Source organism: Solea solea, chromosome 6 (genome assembly GCF_958295425.1).
Source record: "Solea solea chromosome 6, fSolSol10.1, whole genome shotgun sequence".
Lineage (NCBI taxonomy): Eukaryota > Metazoa > Chordata > Actinopteri > Pleuronectiformes > Soleidae > Solea > Solea solea.
This window is the reverse complement of record NC_081139.1, coordinates 17,720,634-17,740,938: the sequence shown is the minus strand read 5'-3', so window position 1 is coordinate 17,740,938 and position 20,305 is coordinate 17,720,634. Positions and strand designations below refer to the sequence as shown.

The following is a 20,305-nucleotide window of genomic DNA, read 5'->3' as shown; positions in this document are numbered from 1 at the left end:
ATCAACTGAGGAGGTAATCTCTAATCCATACCAAGGATACACTGCACACACACACGGCTTCAAACCAGCTCTGAATATGGTTTCTGTGATCAGACTTGAGGATGCATTACGGACTGGGACCGTTCAGACCTGAACTTACTGATAAGATCACTCGCTACGAATGTGAACACCAGGTTTGATCACAATCATAGGGAACTGAGAGCTAGAATAACACTTCTGCACCTGGTCTGGGCACTGTTTATAGCTTTTGCAAATTCTGTCCAATCACGGTAGACTATGACACGTTCAGAGAGGGGGGGAGAGAGAGAAAGAGAGACAACAATCTCTTCTTTTTCAAGCCATTCTGCCTATTGCAGCTTTAAAGTCTGCATGAGTAACCGTCACAGGTAGAGCTCCTCACCAGGCTTTTCAGTATTGCCGGTCAGTCAGTCTATTTCAGTTCATAGAGTTCTTCAGGTGTGTTTAATGAAATTACGGCGCTCGAGTGAGGCACAGAAACCTGTCAAATATAGTGATTAAGGCCTTTTTTCACTACAATCGGCAAAGACTGAATCCACTATATGGAATGTAGCCATGCAACAGCACAGCAGGTATTTCTTCTCACATCCACTATGTGTGTCTGTGTGAGTGTGTGTACATGTTGTACGTGTTTGTGTTAGCTATTTGTGATATGAACATGTATGGACCAGTATTCCTCAGTGATAGTTCAACTGTTTTGGTGTCTAACAGTGAGATGAAAGACATTCTTAAGGACATGGGAGAAGACAAAGAGAGGAAAAGGGAAGGGAAGATGAATTAAATAATGCGCCATTACATTACATCCTTAGAAAATCGAAGAAGACAAACATTACAGAGGAGGAGTTTTACAGCATTACAGATGCCAACTGCCGCCAACTGCCAACGACACCACTAACAACCAAATAAGACACAACACACTTAAGCTGGCACACGTTTCATTATGTCAGTAATTTTATGTTAAGTGGCTAAAATATCTTCCAGTTGTCACTGGCAGCCATATTTCATGCAGGTTCTCGTCACGAGGGCATGCAGTGCCATGCTCAGCGAGGTCGGTGTTCATATAAACACCTCATACAACTATCCATCTAGCCAATCTCGGCTGACATAGGGCAATAGACGGGGTACACACTGGACAGATCACCAGTCCATCACAGGGCCACATAGAGACAAACAACCATTCACTCTCACTTTAGAGTGTCCTATTTGCCTCATCCCCAAAACTGCTTGTTTTTGGACTGTGGGAGGAAACTGGAGGAAACCCACTCACCCTTGTTCTGACTGGGTCACGAACCCAGGTCTCCTTGCTGCAAAAGTGCTAACCACTACACCAACCGTGTGGCCCCCCTCATACGAACCAATCCAATTTAATAAAAAGCATGTTTAAAACAACACAGTTGACCAAAAAGCTCTATAGCAACAAAGCAAACTATTTAAAAAAAAACATAGGTACAGAGCATGTCTCACATTCAAAGTGTAAAACAAAACAAAACACTCACACAATGTCGAAAGTTAAGGAGGACAGATGTGGACCACACTTCAAAAACAAACAAACAACACAACTAACTAAGAGACACTTGTCTTATGATGTTCTAATTCTTCTGATGTAGTGACTTGACTGCATAATATGTGTCTCCCGGGGTCTAATATGTTTATATACAGCAAAAGATTTGAGTCACAAGAGAGAAGAAATGCTATCAGGGTTCTTTTATCAAACAGATCATAGTATTTTGTTAGTTCTTTGTTCTTAGGATGTTGCTACTGGATATATAGGTATTCTGCATTCACTTCAGTGAATAAATATTTGTGTCTGACAAGCTACCACTCAATAATGTCAGGATCACATGGTGGAATAGTGATAAGCACCACTGCCTCACAGTACAAAAGTAACCAGTTGGAAACCTGTTTGACAGAGGGCTTTAATGTGTGGAGGATGCATGTTGTTTCTGTGTGTGCGTAGACTCTCTGCAAATACTCCAGCCCAATTTCACTTCTCTCTTTTACCCCCTACTCTTTGCCCAATGCCACTTGGAAATGAGTATACAAGCATTAGTGGGAAAAATCTATCCTTTGTAGTCACTGTCACGTGTTATATTGCTATCGCTATTGTGGACCATGGGAATTAATATGCATTTGTCTGAATCAAAGTGGAGACATGTCAAAAAAAAGTATTTGAAGTCTTGAAATACAAGTGGACCAGATTGTGGCTTACGCATGAGACTACAAACACGTTCTGTTGTGGTTAGCATAGCTACACAAATCAGCCTAATGACGGTAACAGTTTCCCTGGATTAGGTCAATCTGTTTTGAAATTTAAAAAATCTCCCTAAAGGACATTTAAAAGCAAAAGGACATCCTATGCCTACAAGTGAACATGTAAAACAAATGGGGTTGGTGGTTGGTATATTAGCCCTGTCATGGATGATGACCTGTCTAGTGTGTACCCCACCTTTCACATTATGACTGCCGGTTTTGGGTTGAACTCACCCAGATAAATAACCCTGAACAGTGTAAGTGGTAGAAAAAAAGAAGTACTAATTTGATGTTCTATTGACATTAATGAACAGGAATAAATTGAAATGATGTTTCTTATTAGGAACAACACGGCCATCTGCGATGAGAACATGTTTTCCATGCCATCCTCAGATGCAAGGCAACCTGCTGTGGTTGAGAGAGCCAGGAAAGTGTTTCCCAGGACTCTGCCAGTCTGTCACAGCAGGACAGCTCAACTGCAAAGTGCATCTCATGCACACTGGCCAATGAATACCATTTAGGCATAAGTGTTAGAGCCTTTGTTTTCAACTGAAGTGTTCTCCAATATGTCGTCTTCATGTGGCGGGTCAGGTTGAACTAGAAAAGGGGGGGGAACCGCCACAGCTTCCTTCTTGTAGGCTTTGTCTCTCCTCAGTGACACTTTGAAATCTGTCAAAGACACAGTGTGACTGACGATGATGGAAACCGTTGAGAAAGTCTGCTTCACCATCAGAATTATACACAGTGAAATCTAAAGGATTTGCTGCTGTTTGGACCCAGTTGAATTCAAAGTGACATGTCACAGTGGGAATCAGTCACATTTCTATTAAACATTCTAACTTGCACTTAGTTGTCATTACAACTCTTTAAGCCATGCTGGCCCTGTTGATGTGTATATGAGTGGTTTAAACATTAAACCATAGCAGTAGGAGTAGCTTTTATCTGGTGGCTTTTTTCTTCTGTCCCTGCCCAGGTGGGTCCACAAAGGCAGTGTCACACCAGGCAAAGTCAAACTTATTAATAAGTCAATACCTCATACCAATAGTGGTTGCTGGTAGAACTGAAATGCTATAAGAGTGTTTCTATTTACAGACTATAACAAATGAAAATGGGCTACGACAAGCTAATTTTTTTACAAACTTCCCTCCAAAATCCATGCAGGACTGAGGCAGAAAAGGCTCCGCCCACCACCCCATCCACTGTCATAGAAGCTGAGCTTCCATGGAAGTGCCTATCCGTGCCGTCACATAGGGAACAGTTGAAGCTGAGCTGCTACGGGAATACGAAAATCACGTAAGACGATCCGTCATCTTAGATACACAGTTGATTCTGAATGAACTAGTGATACGTTCTAATCGCGTTCTAGCGCATGTTTAGTATTGAAATGTAATTACAACACAGTACATATTTTATTTTTTTGGGCTTTGTAATGCCTTTAATCGATAGTTCAGTGCAGAGAGGGGGAATGACATGCAGGAAAGGACCGTCCGATGTGGGATTCCACAGTATATATTTGACGGCATTATAGAGGAAGATTCCCATGCTGTCGTAGAGCAATCGCCACTGACACACACCAATTTGGTGTTTGAAGGACACCTAATTCAATGCATCTCTGATCCACTGTCAGTGAGAGTGCCTTCACTTTCCATGGAGTAATCCACATGAATATTTCTATTGGCACTCATGTCTTTCAAAGATGCAGATTCATATGTTAGAGCCGCTGTAGTCCTATTCTAAATGTTCTCATTCTAATAGCCCAGCCCGGGGAGTGTTTAGTTGAGTCATTTCCCAATGCCATTACAGTTTACAATCATATAAAAGAAAAGGAGTCCCGACAGACAAAAGTGTATGACAGTACAGTATGTCAACCCAAGCTGCGTAGTTACAGAAGCACATTAGCACAACGGCTTTGGTCTATTCAAGTCCAAGCGACCATTAGTCAATGAGCCGTTCCAGATCAGTTTTCAGAATCTGCACATTTGTAGCGGCGTTATGCCGCCTCATCAGCTCACTGGTGTACCCCCACTTAATTTCCCCTCTAGTGTAATTGCAGTGGAACCAGCCAAATTGTCACTCTTGGTAAAATATATCTCTAAAGCTTTTTATTTCCGAATTTCATAATGGTGATTTATTTGATTTGCCTTTTAATTTGGATATTTTACCTTTACCTGAAAAATTATCTCTGACATCCTAAAGCATCTCTCAGTAGCTGTTTTACAGAAGTACTGCCTTTCAGTCCTGAACAAAGTTACCCATATACAGTTTGATTGGCTATTCTGATTGGATGACAGTGTCTGCTATTTTTTTTTTTAACAAAAACCTGTCATAAATAGTAGCACTATCTAAATCTAACTATAATTAGTATCCAAAATAACGTTTTAGTGATTATAATATCATAGTTAAAGATGTCAGAGAAAAGATGTCAAAAAATCCCCAAATCCTGTTGGATGCCGTCACTAATTATGGGGTTTCAACAAAAGCAAGTCCCAAAAAGTCAGTCAGAAATGCAAATAGGAAAAGCCCTGAAAACATGTTTCTCATCTTTGTCATCCATTTATCTTAGTTCAGCTGTTTCTCCATATGACCCGATCAATATAGAGACCATTAGTTTTCTCTATGTAACCTCCTTCATGTGTGATTTCATGTAAGACCTTTGTATTTGTATTCAGGGCCAAATATAAAATAAATCATTCTCTGAAAGTAGGGTCTGGAATATAATGTGAAATTGAAATTCACATCAATTTTGCATTTGCTATGGACCAAGGTCCTTTACAGTGCACAATTGCACAAAGATAATTCAAACTATCTGCAAAAACAGGTGCATCCTGGTCCTGGGGAGCCACTGCCCTGCAAGTTTCCTTGCTCCAACACACCTAAATAAATAAAAATAAATGGGTCATGGGGTGGTTTAAGCTTATATTGATATGTTACATGTGTAAGTTAAATAAACTGTGAAACATCTATTGTGAATGTTTGTGAACTGGATAATTGTTGCTAGTCCAACCATCTGCAAAAAAACTTAAGTTTACTTTTTACTTCTTTTTTTAACAGAAATGAAAGATCATTATTATTCAAAAAGAGCATCAAGGCAACAACTTTCAAGCAAATGGAGGGGAAAAAAAACTCTAAATAAAACTGGTCCTAATCTTGACCTCTGTGGGACACCCTATTTAACACATGATTTTAAATGGGGACACACACAGTGTTAGGCAGTAGACACTTCAAAAGGAAGATGGCTGCAGCTGCATCTAGTGTGACGTCTCACATGACTAAGGTGTGATAGTCAGTATTAAAGTAAGCGCTAAGGACTCACAGAACAAATATCATGTGGCAGGTGTGTGCCTCCACCAATTTGCCATTTGTAGGAAATATGGTCACAAATTTGTCCTTCTATTCCTGCACTTTTACAAGTATATATTATATATAAAAGTACATACGTTTACTACTCAGCAAACCACTTAATGATATTAATTAAAAATGTTGTCATTATTATCCCATTTGATTCTATTTAAAAAATGTGTGGTCAGGAGTTTTGGGACATGATGTGAGAACTGCATATCCTGCAGTGTACTTCATCAAAGACAGATGGCACAAGTCCAACAAGCACCAAGATCAGGACATGACCACAGGAGGATTCGTCTCTCCAGCTACACATCTGGAGCCAGTGATCAGGTGGAGACTGAGGTGAGACTACAAACACACACAAATGAAACCAAAAGATAGAAAGCCTACCTCCAATTAAAAGAGGCATGACGGAAAACACACCTGCATGTGAAACTTTCCTGAAATCTCTCCACTGTAAATTTGAACTAAACCTCTGAATACCTCTATGCGGAGGTTTTTCCAGACACGCCCAACTGAGAGCCAGACCCAGAACAAGATGGAGAGGTTAATTATCTCATTTAACCTGGAAACACCTTTGGATCCCCCAGGAGGAAGTGGAGGAAGAGGGTGAGGGCGAAAGACTGCTGCCACCATAACCCTGATCTTGATCGATGCATTATAATCAGCATATTTGAAGGAAGACATTTAATGTGATAAGAATAAAGTTGATTTAAACATATAAAACATATACATATATATATATATATTATAAGATAATGTTAATACGCGACCCGGTCCGAACAAGAGTCTTTCTGCATGGAGTTTGCATGTTCCCCCTGTGTTTGTGTTTGTGTGTGTGTGCGGGTTTTCTCCGGGTTTTCCGGTTTCCCCCTACAGTCCAAAGACATGCAGATTTGGGGATTAGGCAAATTGGACACTCTAAATTGACTGTAAGTGTGAGAGTGAATAGTCGTTTGTCTCTGTATGTGTCCCTGTGATGGACAGGCTATCTGTCCAGGGTGTACCCTGCCTATCGCCCTATGTCAGCTGGATGGATAATATTAATATAAAACAAATATAATGATACTAATATTAGGGAGAAATGTTGCAAAGTAATGAAGAATAAATGAAGATATGTTTGAATAGGTGTTTGTTGAACATAAGTGTTAATGCAGGAGTGTTTAAGTCAGGGATGTCAAACGTACATCCTACAGGCCATAACTAGCCCACCAGAACGTCCAATCCAGCCTGCAAGATGAATTTATGTAAACAACATGTTATAAAAACGCTGTGGCCCCTTTAAGAGCCGGGCAAGTGTACGTGCAGGGAGAGAGAGTGAGCGAGCAGCGCTGTGTATATGTGTGTGAAGAGAAAGAAGCCGGCATATGGGCAGAGTTAGCATTTGTCTCTATGAAGTGGGGCAAATATCTGTTGTGTTCCAAGCCTGTTGAGAGAAATAAACGCTCAGACTCTGAGCATTTATTACATTACATATATTGATAGGAATACTATATTATTTTGTAAAAATATCAATTAAATGTAAAAAAAAAAAAAAAAAAAAAGGGAAAACATTGGTGTTTATAAGTAATTATGCTATTATTTTACTTGTTCGGCCCACTTGAGATCAGAGTGCTCTGTATGTGGCCCCTGATTACCAATAAGTTTGACACCCCTGTTTTAAGTTGATGAACAGCAATGCGTCAAGTGTACATATACTGTATGACATGCTTTTATTTGCAGTGTATAACAAACGTAAATGGCCAAACGATACAGAACATTTTCATATATATACTGTGTGTATATATATATATATATATATATATACACATACATACTGTATATATGCATTATATGTATGTGTGTGTGTGTGTGTTCAGGTTCAACAGCAGACAAGTCTTTCAAAACAGCGAATGTTGCTAAATTTTGCATGCTTTGAAACCTAATTTATTATTGCTTTGCGCGCTCTCCAACATGCTGTGATAGAAGAGGGGCAGTGCTGAGAGAAAACAGTCAGTGTAAGTGCAGTATATGATTGCCACTTCAGCACCAAGGACAGCTCCACGGATGGATCAGGACTTGCTCAAATTGCAGTCAGATACATCAATGTGTCAAGTCGACTAGATTTACATATTTAACCAAGCATCTCCCTCTGCCCCTGCAGTCGCTCAGATACTGTGTGATTGATAGGAGAGGTGGCAGGATAACAGGCGGGGGGGGGTGACATACTGGTCATTCTGCTAACAAGGATGATGGCGTCCTTGTAAATCACCTACTGATTATAGGTAGTTAAGGTGCAAAGGTTGTGTGTGCAATAATATGATGCCACAATCAATGCAAAGCTAACATATTGTCATTATATTTACCAGTGAAACGTCAGGCTGTATGTGCTGCATAACGGACAAGCCACTTTTTGGATTAACATATGATCTATGGTTTGAACACTAATCTTTACAATTTAGAGGTGCAATATGCAACATTTTGTCTTAACAAGATATTTAAAAACAAACACTACCCATGTAAATATACTATAGAAGAATACTGATATCAGGTGCCACATGTAGTAATATGTTCCCTTTTTTTTTTAACCCTGTTCACAGGAGAAACACAGTTGAAAACTCCACCATAATATTCATGACCTGGTAACTCTTATGTCAACTCTAAGAGCTTGCAGTGTCCTTTGTATGATGTGCATGTCATGATTTCATGTTGACAAGTTCCACTGAAACGCAACAACAGACACAAGCAAGTAGCAAGGTGCTCTGTAGTGGCAGAGAGAAGATGAAAGCATCCAGCTGAAGACGACTCTCCATATTTTCTCCCAAAGAAAAACTCATTCTTTGGCTAAAAAGACTTCATACGAGGAAAGAAATGAGACCAGGGCTGATACTGATCTGACGTTTCAATGATGAAGGGCTGTACAAGGCGTCAGAGGACTAAATAACTCTAGTCTAGAGCTAGTCTTTCTACTCCTGGATTGTAGAAAGTATTTTGATGCTACATATCATTACGTTATAGAACACATTAATTGGTGACTGGCTAGAATAGGCATGACAGTTTACGGCCATTAGCTGCCACAATCCCTTTTCTCTAGGTATGATGTGCGCAACAACTTGTGGTGCACAGATATTGCATATTGGACTATGAAACCCAAACTCAGCAAACAAACTGAGTTCATCTCTATGGAATTTATCTTCTCCCCATGGTCCGTGCTCACTTTTAAAACACTTTTTTTGTGTGCAGTATTTGCAGTATGCAGTATCTTGTTGTTATTGTTTTAACGTGTTTTGTTACAGGTGATCACTGAGACACATTCCAAGAGAGAACCGAACTGCAGCGAACTGTGAGTCCGAACACTGATCCAAGATCACACTGTGAGACAAATTCATCAGTGGTCAATTCAAGGTTTTTAGTGATCAACTTCTACTACTGTTGATTGTTTTTCAAACATTTTCCTTTCTGTTTACACTGTAGAGTTGTGGCTCACCAGGCATTCACTGCAAAATGTGACACGCCTCAAATTGATACTGCATGGTCTGACACCGATTGTGGACCAGAGTGTTATTAGACTCATCCTGCCCAGTGCGGGGAAAAGGAAAACTTACACAGTATTTGTTATTGTACATTACAAAGGTGTTTTGACACGAGAGAGGAAAAAAGAATATGTGCATTTCCTGAAGAGCTGCAGGATAGAGACACATTTGTTACAGCTGAAAACGTTGATTCTGACAGATTATTTGATGCCATCGTCTGGCAGCTCCTTAAAGGGTAAAACCGTGGCTGTGCTCAATATTGGCAAAGATAGCTAGCTGTGATTTCCTGACTTAAATGATACTTTATATTTATTTTCAATAACATAGAATATGTCTTCATTTTCAACATACATACATATACAGAGAAAAAAAAAAAAAGGGTCTAGTGTGTGACATTTAGGAGTGTTTGCCCAGCATGTTTTACATGTTTACCTTCTCTAACAAACCTAATTTAATGGGTCAGCAGATCACCAAGCTGTGCTAAAGCCTGATAAAGACCAATTCATATAAATCTGTATATTGGAGTAGGGAAACGTCTAAAACATGCCATGGATCTCCTGGATTAGGATTGAAATAATCCTGCTTTAAAGAAAAACTTGTTCTTAGCCTTAAAATAAGGTTTTTATATATACTTTAGGCAAGGGCCTTGCTTTACAGAGGGTGTCATCTGGTGCTGTTATGTTCCTAGAGAGGCCATAAATGCTGTACTTTTTGCCTTTTGAAGCAGAAACTCCACAACAAAAGGGATGAAGGGCATCACCCCATGAACCTGTTGCATAAAACAACAAAAAAAAAAGAATAAAGAAATGGTAGAAAGAGTGAGAGAGTCCAGGACTTGTTAGAGTTGTGTCTGCTCTTTAACTATCATACTTCCCTGAACGCTTTAGAAAGGGAAGGGTGAGCAGAGGAGTCCTCTGGACCTTTAACACAACCTTGGTGCTGCTATAAAACGCAGCAACACACTGATTGGGAATTATCATTAAACATTAAAACACATGCGTATTGCTAATAAGCTGTACACATAGAATCAAAACATGTACAATTAGAGTCCGTGTGTTGACGATACTCTCACCGCTGCTGCTCTCTCTGCTCCCAAGCGTCACCGTGGTGTCTTATAATAACAATGTGTGAACCAAACACTGGCGATGACCTCAAAGCTTCAGGCCACTGGGGGATACTTCACTGTGTAAGTATCTGGGGTTTAAGACAGAGCGGCTTTTTTTTATCTAGGTTTTTCACGGCCAAATCCCAGGAGAGTGTTTGTTGTTGTGGGGGGGGGGGGAGTGATGTATGATGTTCACACTTTCTTTTATTTATTTATTATTTCTTTAATAGCAGTTCTCAGACGGTGTTAGCTATTAAGGCACAGCTGCCACCAGACTGCTCCGTCCCATTGATTAAACCCACTCATTATGGGATTCATTTATTGCATCATTTTCTTTGAATTTTCCATGTAGCACAATTCAACTCAACTCCTCTTTTACATACCTCATATGCAATGATCTTCCCAGTTCTGGCCCTCCAGGGAACCGGTTCCCAGTGCACTTCAATTTCAGAGGCTGACAAAGTGCGGCCCGCGACTCTTGATGGTGCCTTAGAGGGCTCTAAAACGGATGTAACATGAATTATTCATGTTTGCAAATTAAGAGCGAATGCATATATTTTGAATTAACACAATCACGTCTATAGCATGCACAGGTAAATCAACAATACCTTCCTCTGCAGATAACACTTTCACCACGGGGCTGAACGGCCCCTCTCCCAGGCTGTTGTACACTCCCACTTTCACTTCAAACAGGGACAGGGCTGTGATGCTGTCATTTCTGTAAATGTATCTGGACATATCAGGTGATACCAGCACCGTCTGGATCCAGGTGCTGCTGCCAGGCAGGCGGAAAGCCACGATATAGCCAAACTCCTCTCCACTCTGATGTTCCTCTGGTACTGGCTGATGTAGTAAATAATAATAAGAAGAAGAAGCATTAGCGCTGTCAAAGTTAAAATGATTTAATGCAAGCTTGTTTTACTTGCAGTCAGTCAGATACTGTAGGAGAGACTGAGAGATAGTTGACAACTGTCCGATGCGCAACTAATTGCTGAGACCTGCGCAGAGGAATTCCTCGACATCGCCAAAGAGTGGAAAATAAGTGGCAAACTAACCACTCTAGGCACTGATAGTGTCCGGAACATGATGGGAGCTGCCCGGCGACTTCAGCCTTTTTGCAAAAAGGCTCTGTCAAGCAATACTATCAGACCTGACTGAGGGAGCGTCATGTACCCAGCATCAGTGCATGGGTGGTCAGGGACAAGAAGAGTTTCTTCCGTCAAACTGCTGAACAACGAGTTTGTTGAGCAAGAGTAGAATTTACTGCTGAAGTTTTTCATGGACACACGTTGCGACTTGAGTCAAACTCCAACTGGTTTACATTTGTCTTGCTTTACTAGGCCAATGTTGAGGTTGCGTCTAGCTGTCTGGATACAATACAAATCAATTTCTGTGTGCAGCATGGATATGTAGGTGACACGACCTAAACACCGCTATACTGTGAAACACTGAGAGAATTGTGACGAGTGGCATTGTGGGAATTCATTTAAACAAAGCTTTGAATGTAAGGGGCATTTATTTATTTTTATAAGTTGTCTATATTCTCAATTTCTGCTAACATTCTCACCTACCCTGTCCTTTACACACTGTACAATTTGTGTTTCTTAGATGAAACACACAGATTGCAATGTTTTTCTTAAAAGGTGGTCCTACATTGACCTGCATCCAAAAAGCATAAAGTCATCAGAGAATTTGAGTTTTTGGGATTGAGATTTTGTAAATCCCCCCTCCCCTACTCCGTGTTCTGGTTTCGATTCATACAACAAGGAAAGTCGACAGGCAGCAAATCTGAAAAGAGACACTCTCAATTCAAAGTCACATAAAAGCAAACATGCTCACTATGCCAGAAGTCCATTGTCATCCAGAGAATCAGAGAAAACTCTCTCACAACGAGGACTCACTCACAACAGTAGACAGAAAAAAAGAAAAAAAGAAAAACACCCATGATCCTCTTACCTCCCAAATGATGACAAGTTCTCCTTGAGCTCCTCCGCCACCACTCACATTAACTGGTGCAACCTTGGGAACTGAAGAGGCACAAAGGAAACGTAATCACCCCGATGGTTTGGACTGTTATGTCTCAGGCAGGTGTAAAGGATTGTGCTAATACACAGCTTTGAACGCGGTGATCACAACAGTCGCTCTGTCGAGGCTCTTATTTACACAGAACAGGTTCATCACGCAGCAGAGGAATTAGGTTTTTCTTGTGTTGACAGTGGCATTAACGTCCGTGTACGGCAACGTTATTAGACCGGCGCCGTATGTCAGCCCCATGTGTGAGGCACAATGGGAAGCTTGTTCCCGTGTAAGTCAAACTAGCAGGACCGAATTACTCAGCTAACTGGCTCCAAATTGACACTTCTCCTGTCGTTGCCTCGTGGCATGTGTGGTTCAGTCATATTATCTGTTGATGTAATTGTTAAATAATCATGATATTAAGTCCCAGAGTGCTAACACACACACACACACACACACACAAGCTGAGAGCTGATACCTAAAAGTGTAATTAAATTCAATCTCAACATTTTTTAAGTACCACAGTGACATGGAGCAATGAAGGAAAGCAAAAAGTCATTAAACTGGTAAATCACATTTTTCCAAGTGGGACTGATTATTTATTTGTAGTTTTCTTTTATGATGAGAAATCACAAATAGAGAGAATACCTGCTGCTTTGGTTCGAATCTGTTTTGATGGCGTGCTGGGTTCTCCCACACCAACACCGTTGATTGCCACCACCCTGAATTCGTAATCCACCCAGGGGTTCAAATCTTTCACTGTCGCATGCATCATCTGTCCAGGCACAGAATCAGGAACTAGGATTAAAGAATTTAGAATTGAGATGTGCTTCGATGTCGTTTTTTTTTTAAATGTTATTATTCTCATTTGTCATTGAGCAAACATTTCACAAATGGGCACAAAAAAAAAGATTCTCAAGATTTGTGTGCTTATGTTTCAAATGACATGCATTGGATTAAAGTTGATTCAGTTATCAAACATGCATCCCTGGAGAACGGCTGGTTTACCTATTCTATTTCAAATTATATTAGCTGTTATGTAATTGGAAGTAAAATGTTATATTGTGCTCTTTTATGATTGATATTTTTGAAATGGGTGACAATTATATTTCATCTTACACAGTATGAAAAGTATTAAAAAGCCTGTTTTACTGTAAGTGAAGGAACAAGTGTTTCAGGCAGATACTGTACCTCTGAAGATAAATGTAATTTGACTCTCTTTCAACTGCTCAAACTTTGCTCCCGCCAGTTCCACAATTCTTCCAAAATACACAGTATATCACGTATATACTGTATTCTATGAAGATGCTGTGCATGCACAGAAAGGTTTCCACAGCTGCAGCTTGACTTACGTAAACAGCAGATGTGGGGAAGCACAAATTGAATATTCAGTTTTTACTATACAAAAAATTTATATATTTATATACAAAAACTAGGAAGTGTGCGGAAAACCTGGCGTCCTTTTTCTCAAAGGATGACGCAACCCACAACAAAGTTAAACTGTATACCATGGGACCGATTAAAAACAGTCCAGCTCTATTCAATTATGAGACTTATTTGAGTTTTTTTTAATTTGAGAATTACAGTGTTATTCCTAATGCTACATTATCTTAAGTATGATTTGGTGTAGCAGGTGCTACCTGTTGTCACAGTCTGCCAGCCTATGGAGAAGGGGGTCCTTGCCTGCACCATGTACATGGTAACAGGACTGTGGTTGTCAGACCCAGGGCCCCAGGACAGTTGCACAGTGGTGTCAGTGATGTCAGTCACCTGCAGGCCCTCGGGGGCACCAGGTGGTCCTGCAATAACCCAGAAACAGACAGAAACCTGAATCAGCCTCACTGCACGGTAACAGTCACAACAAATGAAATCACTTGCAATGACACAATGAGACCACATCAGATGGAATTTTACTCACTGGACATTTAGGGGAACTTTGAAATTGAAATAACAATGATGTTTATTCACTATTTAGCTTTTCATTTGCAGGCATAAAACACTCAGGGTGTTTATAAAAAAATAAAAACAAATTAAATGTAATATGTCATAATAAATTCCTCAGTTATAGAAAAAACAAACAAACAAATGAGTAAAAAGAGGCGTCGTGATTTCGAGATGAAAACATTTGTGCTTCAACCAGACAGGAAAAAAAGTAAACAGAGATAAATATGTCCCTAACTAGTGGCTCCAGGTGATATTTATATTTGGTCACTGTTGTAAAGAAGCAGCTGTTGCAAGATGTGAGTAGACAAACTAATGCAAAAGTACTTCCTTTACCCACGTGTGGCACCTGTAACACCTGCTCCTCACTAATTTATCAACAACACTTTAAATGATATAACATAGTGGGCTTGGTGTGAGTGCTACATTTAAGCAGAAAAAGGCAGCAGACTGCATATCGAGTCAAAAAGCTCATATTTTCATATAGTCCAATAGAAACACAGATGGCGCCGTTTTGCCTATCACCATTACACTGTGCACACAATCAGTTTTCACATCATAATAACAATTTTGATGAGATCGTTCAGTATTTTTTTTTGTTTTTTTTTTCTCCAAGTTTGGTTGTATGAGGTGATGACACAGTTTTCAACACAGACTTTGCCAAGCGCACTGAACCAGTCTGGGACCAGGGTCTAAAATGGCTGCTAGCAGGGACAGATGGGAAACCAAATAAAATCAAATAAAATCCATGCCCATTCAAGTTTATGACATCTTCGAAATATATGTTTGCCACTTTATCTCACGTTTAGACGGTCTTTTCTGGCTGGATAGTGATGTTTGTAAACAGCTCAATATACCACACCAAAGTCCATTGAGAACATCTGTATTTGAAACTGTTGGTCTACGTTGCCTCGTTTAGTAAGTTTATTAAGTTTGTGTCACTTGGGTGAGTTCATTTGAAGGATTTCTACAGAGCCTCAGACATGACAAAAAAAAGTGATATAATACTAATTTGTTCCCACAAAATAGGTATAATGTGCGTATGAAATTAATAATACTACTAACATTCTCATGAATTACCTGGAGAGCTGCACAAGTAAACTGAGTGTAGAGGGCTGAAGCTTCGGGATGGACAGAGATAGTGTGATTGAGTTTTATTTTAGGCTGAGAATGAGTTACAAAGATATTCTCAAAAGGCTGGCATTGCAACTGTTGTGCCAAGGATTTGGAGCATGCATGCATTCAGCGAGGCAGAGGCAGGGGTACGTTGCTAACTGTAAAGTAACCTTGCTTTTAATGTTCTGCTCAAATGCCTCTCGCAAATAATGATTCCTTGTAATGCAAAATCTTTGCAACTAACTTATATTAACGTATATGAACATAATAATGGACGCAGGACTGGATTAACAAGCTGCAATTTAAAATTGATTATTTTATCTAAAGAGTGTGGGCGAGTAAGTGGTTTTCAAACTTAGATGTTGGAAAATGCTGCCTAACTACAAAAAAAGGGTGGCAAAAATATGCAGGTATAGGTTTTGGTGGCTAAAGTCTGCTTTTCCTGGTTGACGCTGGGCAGCTTGCTCTGCAAAGTTGATAATATGTCAATAGCTCATACAACCCCACTTCAAAAAAGCTGGACTATCCCTTTAAGGATACAACGCATGTAATCCAGCTTTAATGTGATTAATATGGCACAACTGTAATAACCAGGGATTTGGGGAAAACAAGGCAGGGTGTTAACTGGTGATCCCACTGAAATGATGACAAGCAGCAACATGAGATCAAACAAAGAAGCCGGGACTTGGAGAACTGAGATTTCCTCCTAATCCCTGAAAATCTGCAACAGAAGCACTGAGGCCTCAGTGGGACTACCTGCTGTTGAAAGAATACCACTGGCTGTCAACAATGCTTTGTTTTACATAATACACACACAAACCCACAGTACAATATGTATGTAAAAGGTGCACCATCTGTCTTAAGATACAGATTATTGATGGCACGCATTGCCAGGAAGATTTTTATAACTTTGCTTTTTGTATTGTATTTTTATTCTATATTTTTATTCTTATTTTTACTTTTATTCTATTCTCACCTTTCTTAACTGAGCTGTTGTGAATGTGTGTTTCCCCCCTGGGGGAGGAATAAAGTCATTGTATTCAATTCAATTCAATTTATCTACTAAAACCCTACTACTACTAAACTAAAGTCCATAATGATGAATGAAATAAAAAAGGGCTTCAAAATCAAAAGTAACCTGAGGTACTTGGATTCACATGATGCTTTGCATGTACTGTACCTACAATTTGTGAATTAAAGGGATATTTCCGGTTATTTTTAAGTGAGTGGCCTTGCATGAGGTAGTCACGCACACTGTGCTGAGAGCAGCTGGGGAAATGAGCAGACTCTGGGGAAATGGAGAGCGAACATGGCAGCAAATGGAGGCAGGAAAAAAAAAAAAAAAAAAAAAAACGATTTTAGCCACGTAATCAAATCTACATGAGCCTGCGTGTATGCTATCTTAAGAATGTGTTTGCAGTGTTGTAGGAAACTCAAATGTGTGTGACTTTGGAAACCGTTCACTTTCTCTCACACCGAAATCTATTAGAAAACAATCAGCGATGTTTGCTCACAGGGCAGAGGAGCTGCTGGTCAATTGTTGCCTCATCTGTGTCCGTTTGTGGTACTTAGGTGAATCTGAACGAAGGATTCAAAAGTCACAAATGAACACATCTGAACTTGCTGACGGAGGCTGGCGGTGGATCAACAACTGCTTTGTGCGGCGATGGGAAATCGCTGATTTTCTCAATGGGCTTTGGCGCGTGAGTAAGTGGTTTTATAATGTGACACAAAGTTAATTTTCCAGTTGACTAACAGCAAGATAAAGTAATGACCATGTTCTTGAGATAGCATACACTTAAGCTGGCATTCTGTTTTATTAGGTAATCCTCTTGGTGAGTGGCTAAAATTTGTTTTTCCTGGTGTCCCAACTGGCGGCCATGTTTTCACTAAGCTCGTCTCCCACTGCTTCCCAACACGGGGGGGGTGTGCAGAGGGCAATTAGCAGTATACAAGACTTAAAAACACAGAATTTCAATGATACATGAAATTCAGCAGTTTAGCTGCTTTGCACAAAATATGTGGACATCTCAGATATGCATACGCTTTGGCAGCAATGACAGGGTGTTCGAAAAAAGACGTTATGTAAAGTGATCCTCGATTCCAAACGTTTAAAACCTTTGATTTAAGGGAAAAAAAAAACAAAAAAAAAACTCCATGTCCATGATGTGACCGCCTTCTGACTTCTGTGAAATCTGACATCGCAGAGAAACATCTGTTATCTGACAGCGCTGAGATTAAGTATGTGTGCCATGAAGTGAAGATGAAACACACACACACACACACAAGAGAAAACCCCTTCACAGAGAGTGCTACAAAATGACAAACAGTGTAAGTGAGGAGAGAGAGGAAAAAGAAAAAGACATACCTCTGACAATTAGGTCTGCTGCTGCTGAGACTGTGTCGACTTCCGTTTGCACCATACACACATACTTCCCAGAATGCTTAAACTGAATGTTCCTCACCATCAGGTCACCCACAAATCCCTAATGAAAAACACACATGCGTATAACAAATGTGGAGGAGAAGAGGAAGAAGAGGGAGAAAGAAGTTTAAAAAAAAAATGCACAAAGAAGTAAAACAAAGCCAAAAGCAGAGTTATGGAAAAACATGACATTATTTTCTCAGTCAGCTGCTGTAAATCCCCCCACATAAGAAGCTTGGACGGATTCACCACAGGACCACCAAAAAAACAACAACAAAAAAACAACTGTTGAACATTACACAGCAACTCCCTTTCATATTGTGACAAAAGCTGCACAAAATTACTTTATAGTTGTGTCCACTGAATCAGAGTTTGCTGTGTCTACATTTTATCATTATTCATTATTGTGTAACCCTTTTAACACAACTCAGCTGTTTCTAAGCCATTCACCACTTCAACAAAGTGCCAAACATGTGCAGCTCTCAAATCCTGATCACGCGACGTACACGTGTCTTTATCGTGTGTACTAAATTAAGCCTTTATGTCATTGTGAAGGTTTAAGGACTGTATCAAAACTTTTTTTTTTGAAGGAGAAAAGAACACAGGGTTGCGTTCCTAAGAAACATGTAACGTGAGAAGCGTGTTAAACTGTGGAATATATGAACTGATGAATTAAAATTGTTTTAAAATGTCAAAAATTTATTTTTGAGAGGGATGTCTGTGTTATGTTCTCCTTTCCTCTCTCTTACACTGCTGATATTTTTAGATATCACATGGATTGTATGGAAAGAGCAAAAAATAGGCATTGGGCTTCAGCCTTTTTTATTTGTATGGGTGACTTTTTTCTTTTCTTTTTTTTTCTTTCTGTCAGTTGCAGAAAGATGTGACGGTCCAAGGACAGAGGGTGTCACTCGCTCTACACACTGTTAAGCCTTTCGAGGCAAATTGTGTTTGTGATGCTGGGTTATATAAATAAAACTGACTAGACACATTGTTATCCTTTGTTGTGTATAATATATAACCAGATATCATATCATATCATGTCTGTATCCAATCCAGTAATTAAGACCAGAACTGTACTGAGTATCTGACGGCTTGATACCACTGTTGTGTGTAGATACCGATAACAGAAACTGATATCAGTCCTATCCAGTGATCAGAGTCATATAGATACTCAACCATTACCATCAAGAGGAACAGCTCATCGAGATTTTTCAAAGCTACTTTTTACACTTTTCACTGCAGAATGTATACACAGACACACATGCCGACACAAAATCAGTAGTTTGTGTAAAAATCAAAGGTGAGTGGAACAGCTGTAGTGATTATGCACACTGTGGAAATGTCAGAGCTGCACAGTGACTTTGGTGAGCCTGGTCCTCTCAGCCAGAGGGAACACAGATCTTGTAATCACACAAATATTTTTTTTTTCCCTTTCCTTTTTTTCTTTTTTAAGTGGGAAGAAGTTGATTGATTTTCTCTTATAGTGAGATCACCTCAGGGCAGGAGAAATATCATCCAGGTTACACGTTTTCCCTTTAGACACAACACACAGCAACATCTGCTGGCATCCCTGAATTAAGGGAGTGCGATCCTGACACATGGGCTCAAAGGCAAAATGCCGTCCTCAAAAACAAAAATTTCCCCCGGTGCTTTTATGTTCTCATATAATCGCTTCAAACTATACTTAAAGGAGCAGTTTGACATTTTAGGGGGAAGTAAAAACACAGTCCTCACTGTACGTCTGTGCAGTATGGAGTTAGAGAGGCTAAGAGGCAATTAGCATAATTTTGCATAAAGACCGGAGGCAAAAATAGACTCATAAGCACCTTTATAGTTGTCTTTTTTAACTTTCATTCTTGCACCGGGGATGTTTTTCACATCCGGGCTGGATTTTATGGCACAACACTGAATCCTGAGAAAGTTATCAACACTTATGTGGAAATTCTATTCTTTTCATTGTTTTGCTTAAGGAACAATGCTGTTCTTTTGTGCTGTAAACCCAGTCCTCATCTGCCTGCTAAAACTGCGTCCCATTAGCCAGGAGAATAACATTGTGGAGGCAAGACTTATAGGGGAACAAAATAAGTGCAGATGATGTCATGTTATTTCTCTGACCATTAAACTTACAATAACTTATTTCATATTTACAAGACAAAGCCAAAATGTTGTATGTTTTATGTATTTGTGGTTTGGATTAAAAGAAAAAAGGCATTGTATTAGTCCAGTGGTAGAGCTGCAGATGCCGAAGTTCTTCGTTGGGAGTGACCGTGGACAAGGATTATAAATGAGCATATTCGAGGGAGAGCTCAGGTTGAATGGTTTGGAAATAAAGAATGAGAGGCAGGGCTGAGATGGTTCGGTCACATGTAGAGGAGGGATTAGTGATTATACCGGACAAAGGATGTTGAAGATGGAGCTGCTGTGCTGGAGGGAAAAAAAGAAACGCCCCAGAGAAGGTTTATGGATGATGTGAAGGAGGACATGAGGACAGTTGGTGTAACAGAATAAGACACAAGGGAGGCAGAAGATGGAGGCAGATGAGTTGCTGTGCAGAAGAAGATATTAATCATGAAGCCA

At 39.9% G+C, this 20,305-nt stretch overlaps 1 protein-coding gene across 2 annotated transcripts in view; it reads right to left on the bottom strand.

Annotated features, from left to right (window-relative positions):
* The window catches only part of LOC131460269 (contactin-4), a 135,108-nt gene that overhangs the window by 14,143 nt on the left and 100,660 nt on the right, over positions 1–20,305 (bottom strand). For both annotated transcript variants that reach the window (XM_058630601.1, XM_058630600.1), the window contains 6 exons: positions 17,669–17,786; positions 13,884–14,042; positions 12,892–13,041; positions 12,184–12,254; positions 10,836–11,070; positions 10,611–10,726 (listed from right to left, as the gene is read on the bottom strand). In XM_058630601.1, the coding sequence (XP_058486584.1) occupies positions 10,611–10,726; positions 10,836–11,070; positions 12,184–12,254; positions 12,892–13,041; positions 13,884–14,042; positions 17,669–17,786 (849 nt within the window). The remainder of the gene's footprint in view (positions 1–10,610; positions 10,727–10,835; positions 11,071–12,183; positions 12,255–12,891; positions 13,042–13,883; positions 14,043–17,668; positions 17,787–20,305) is intronic.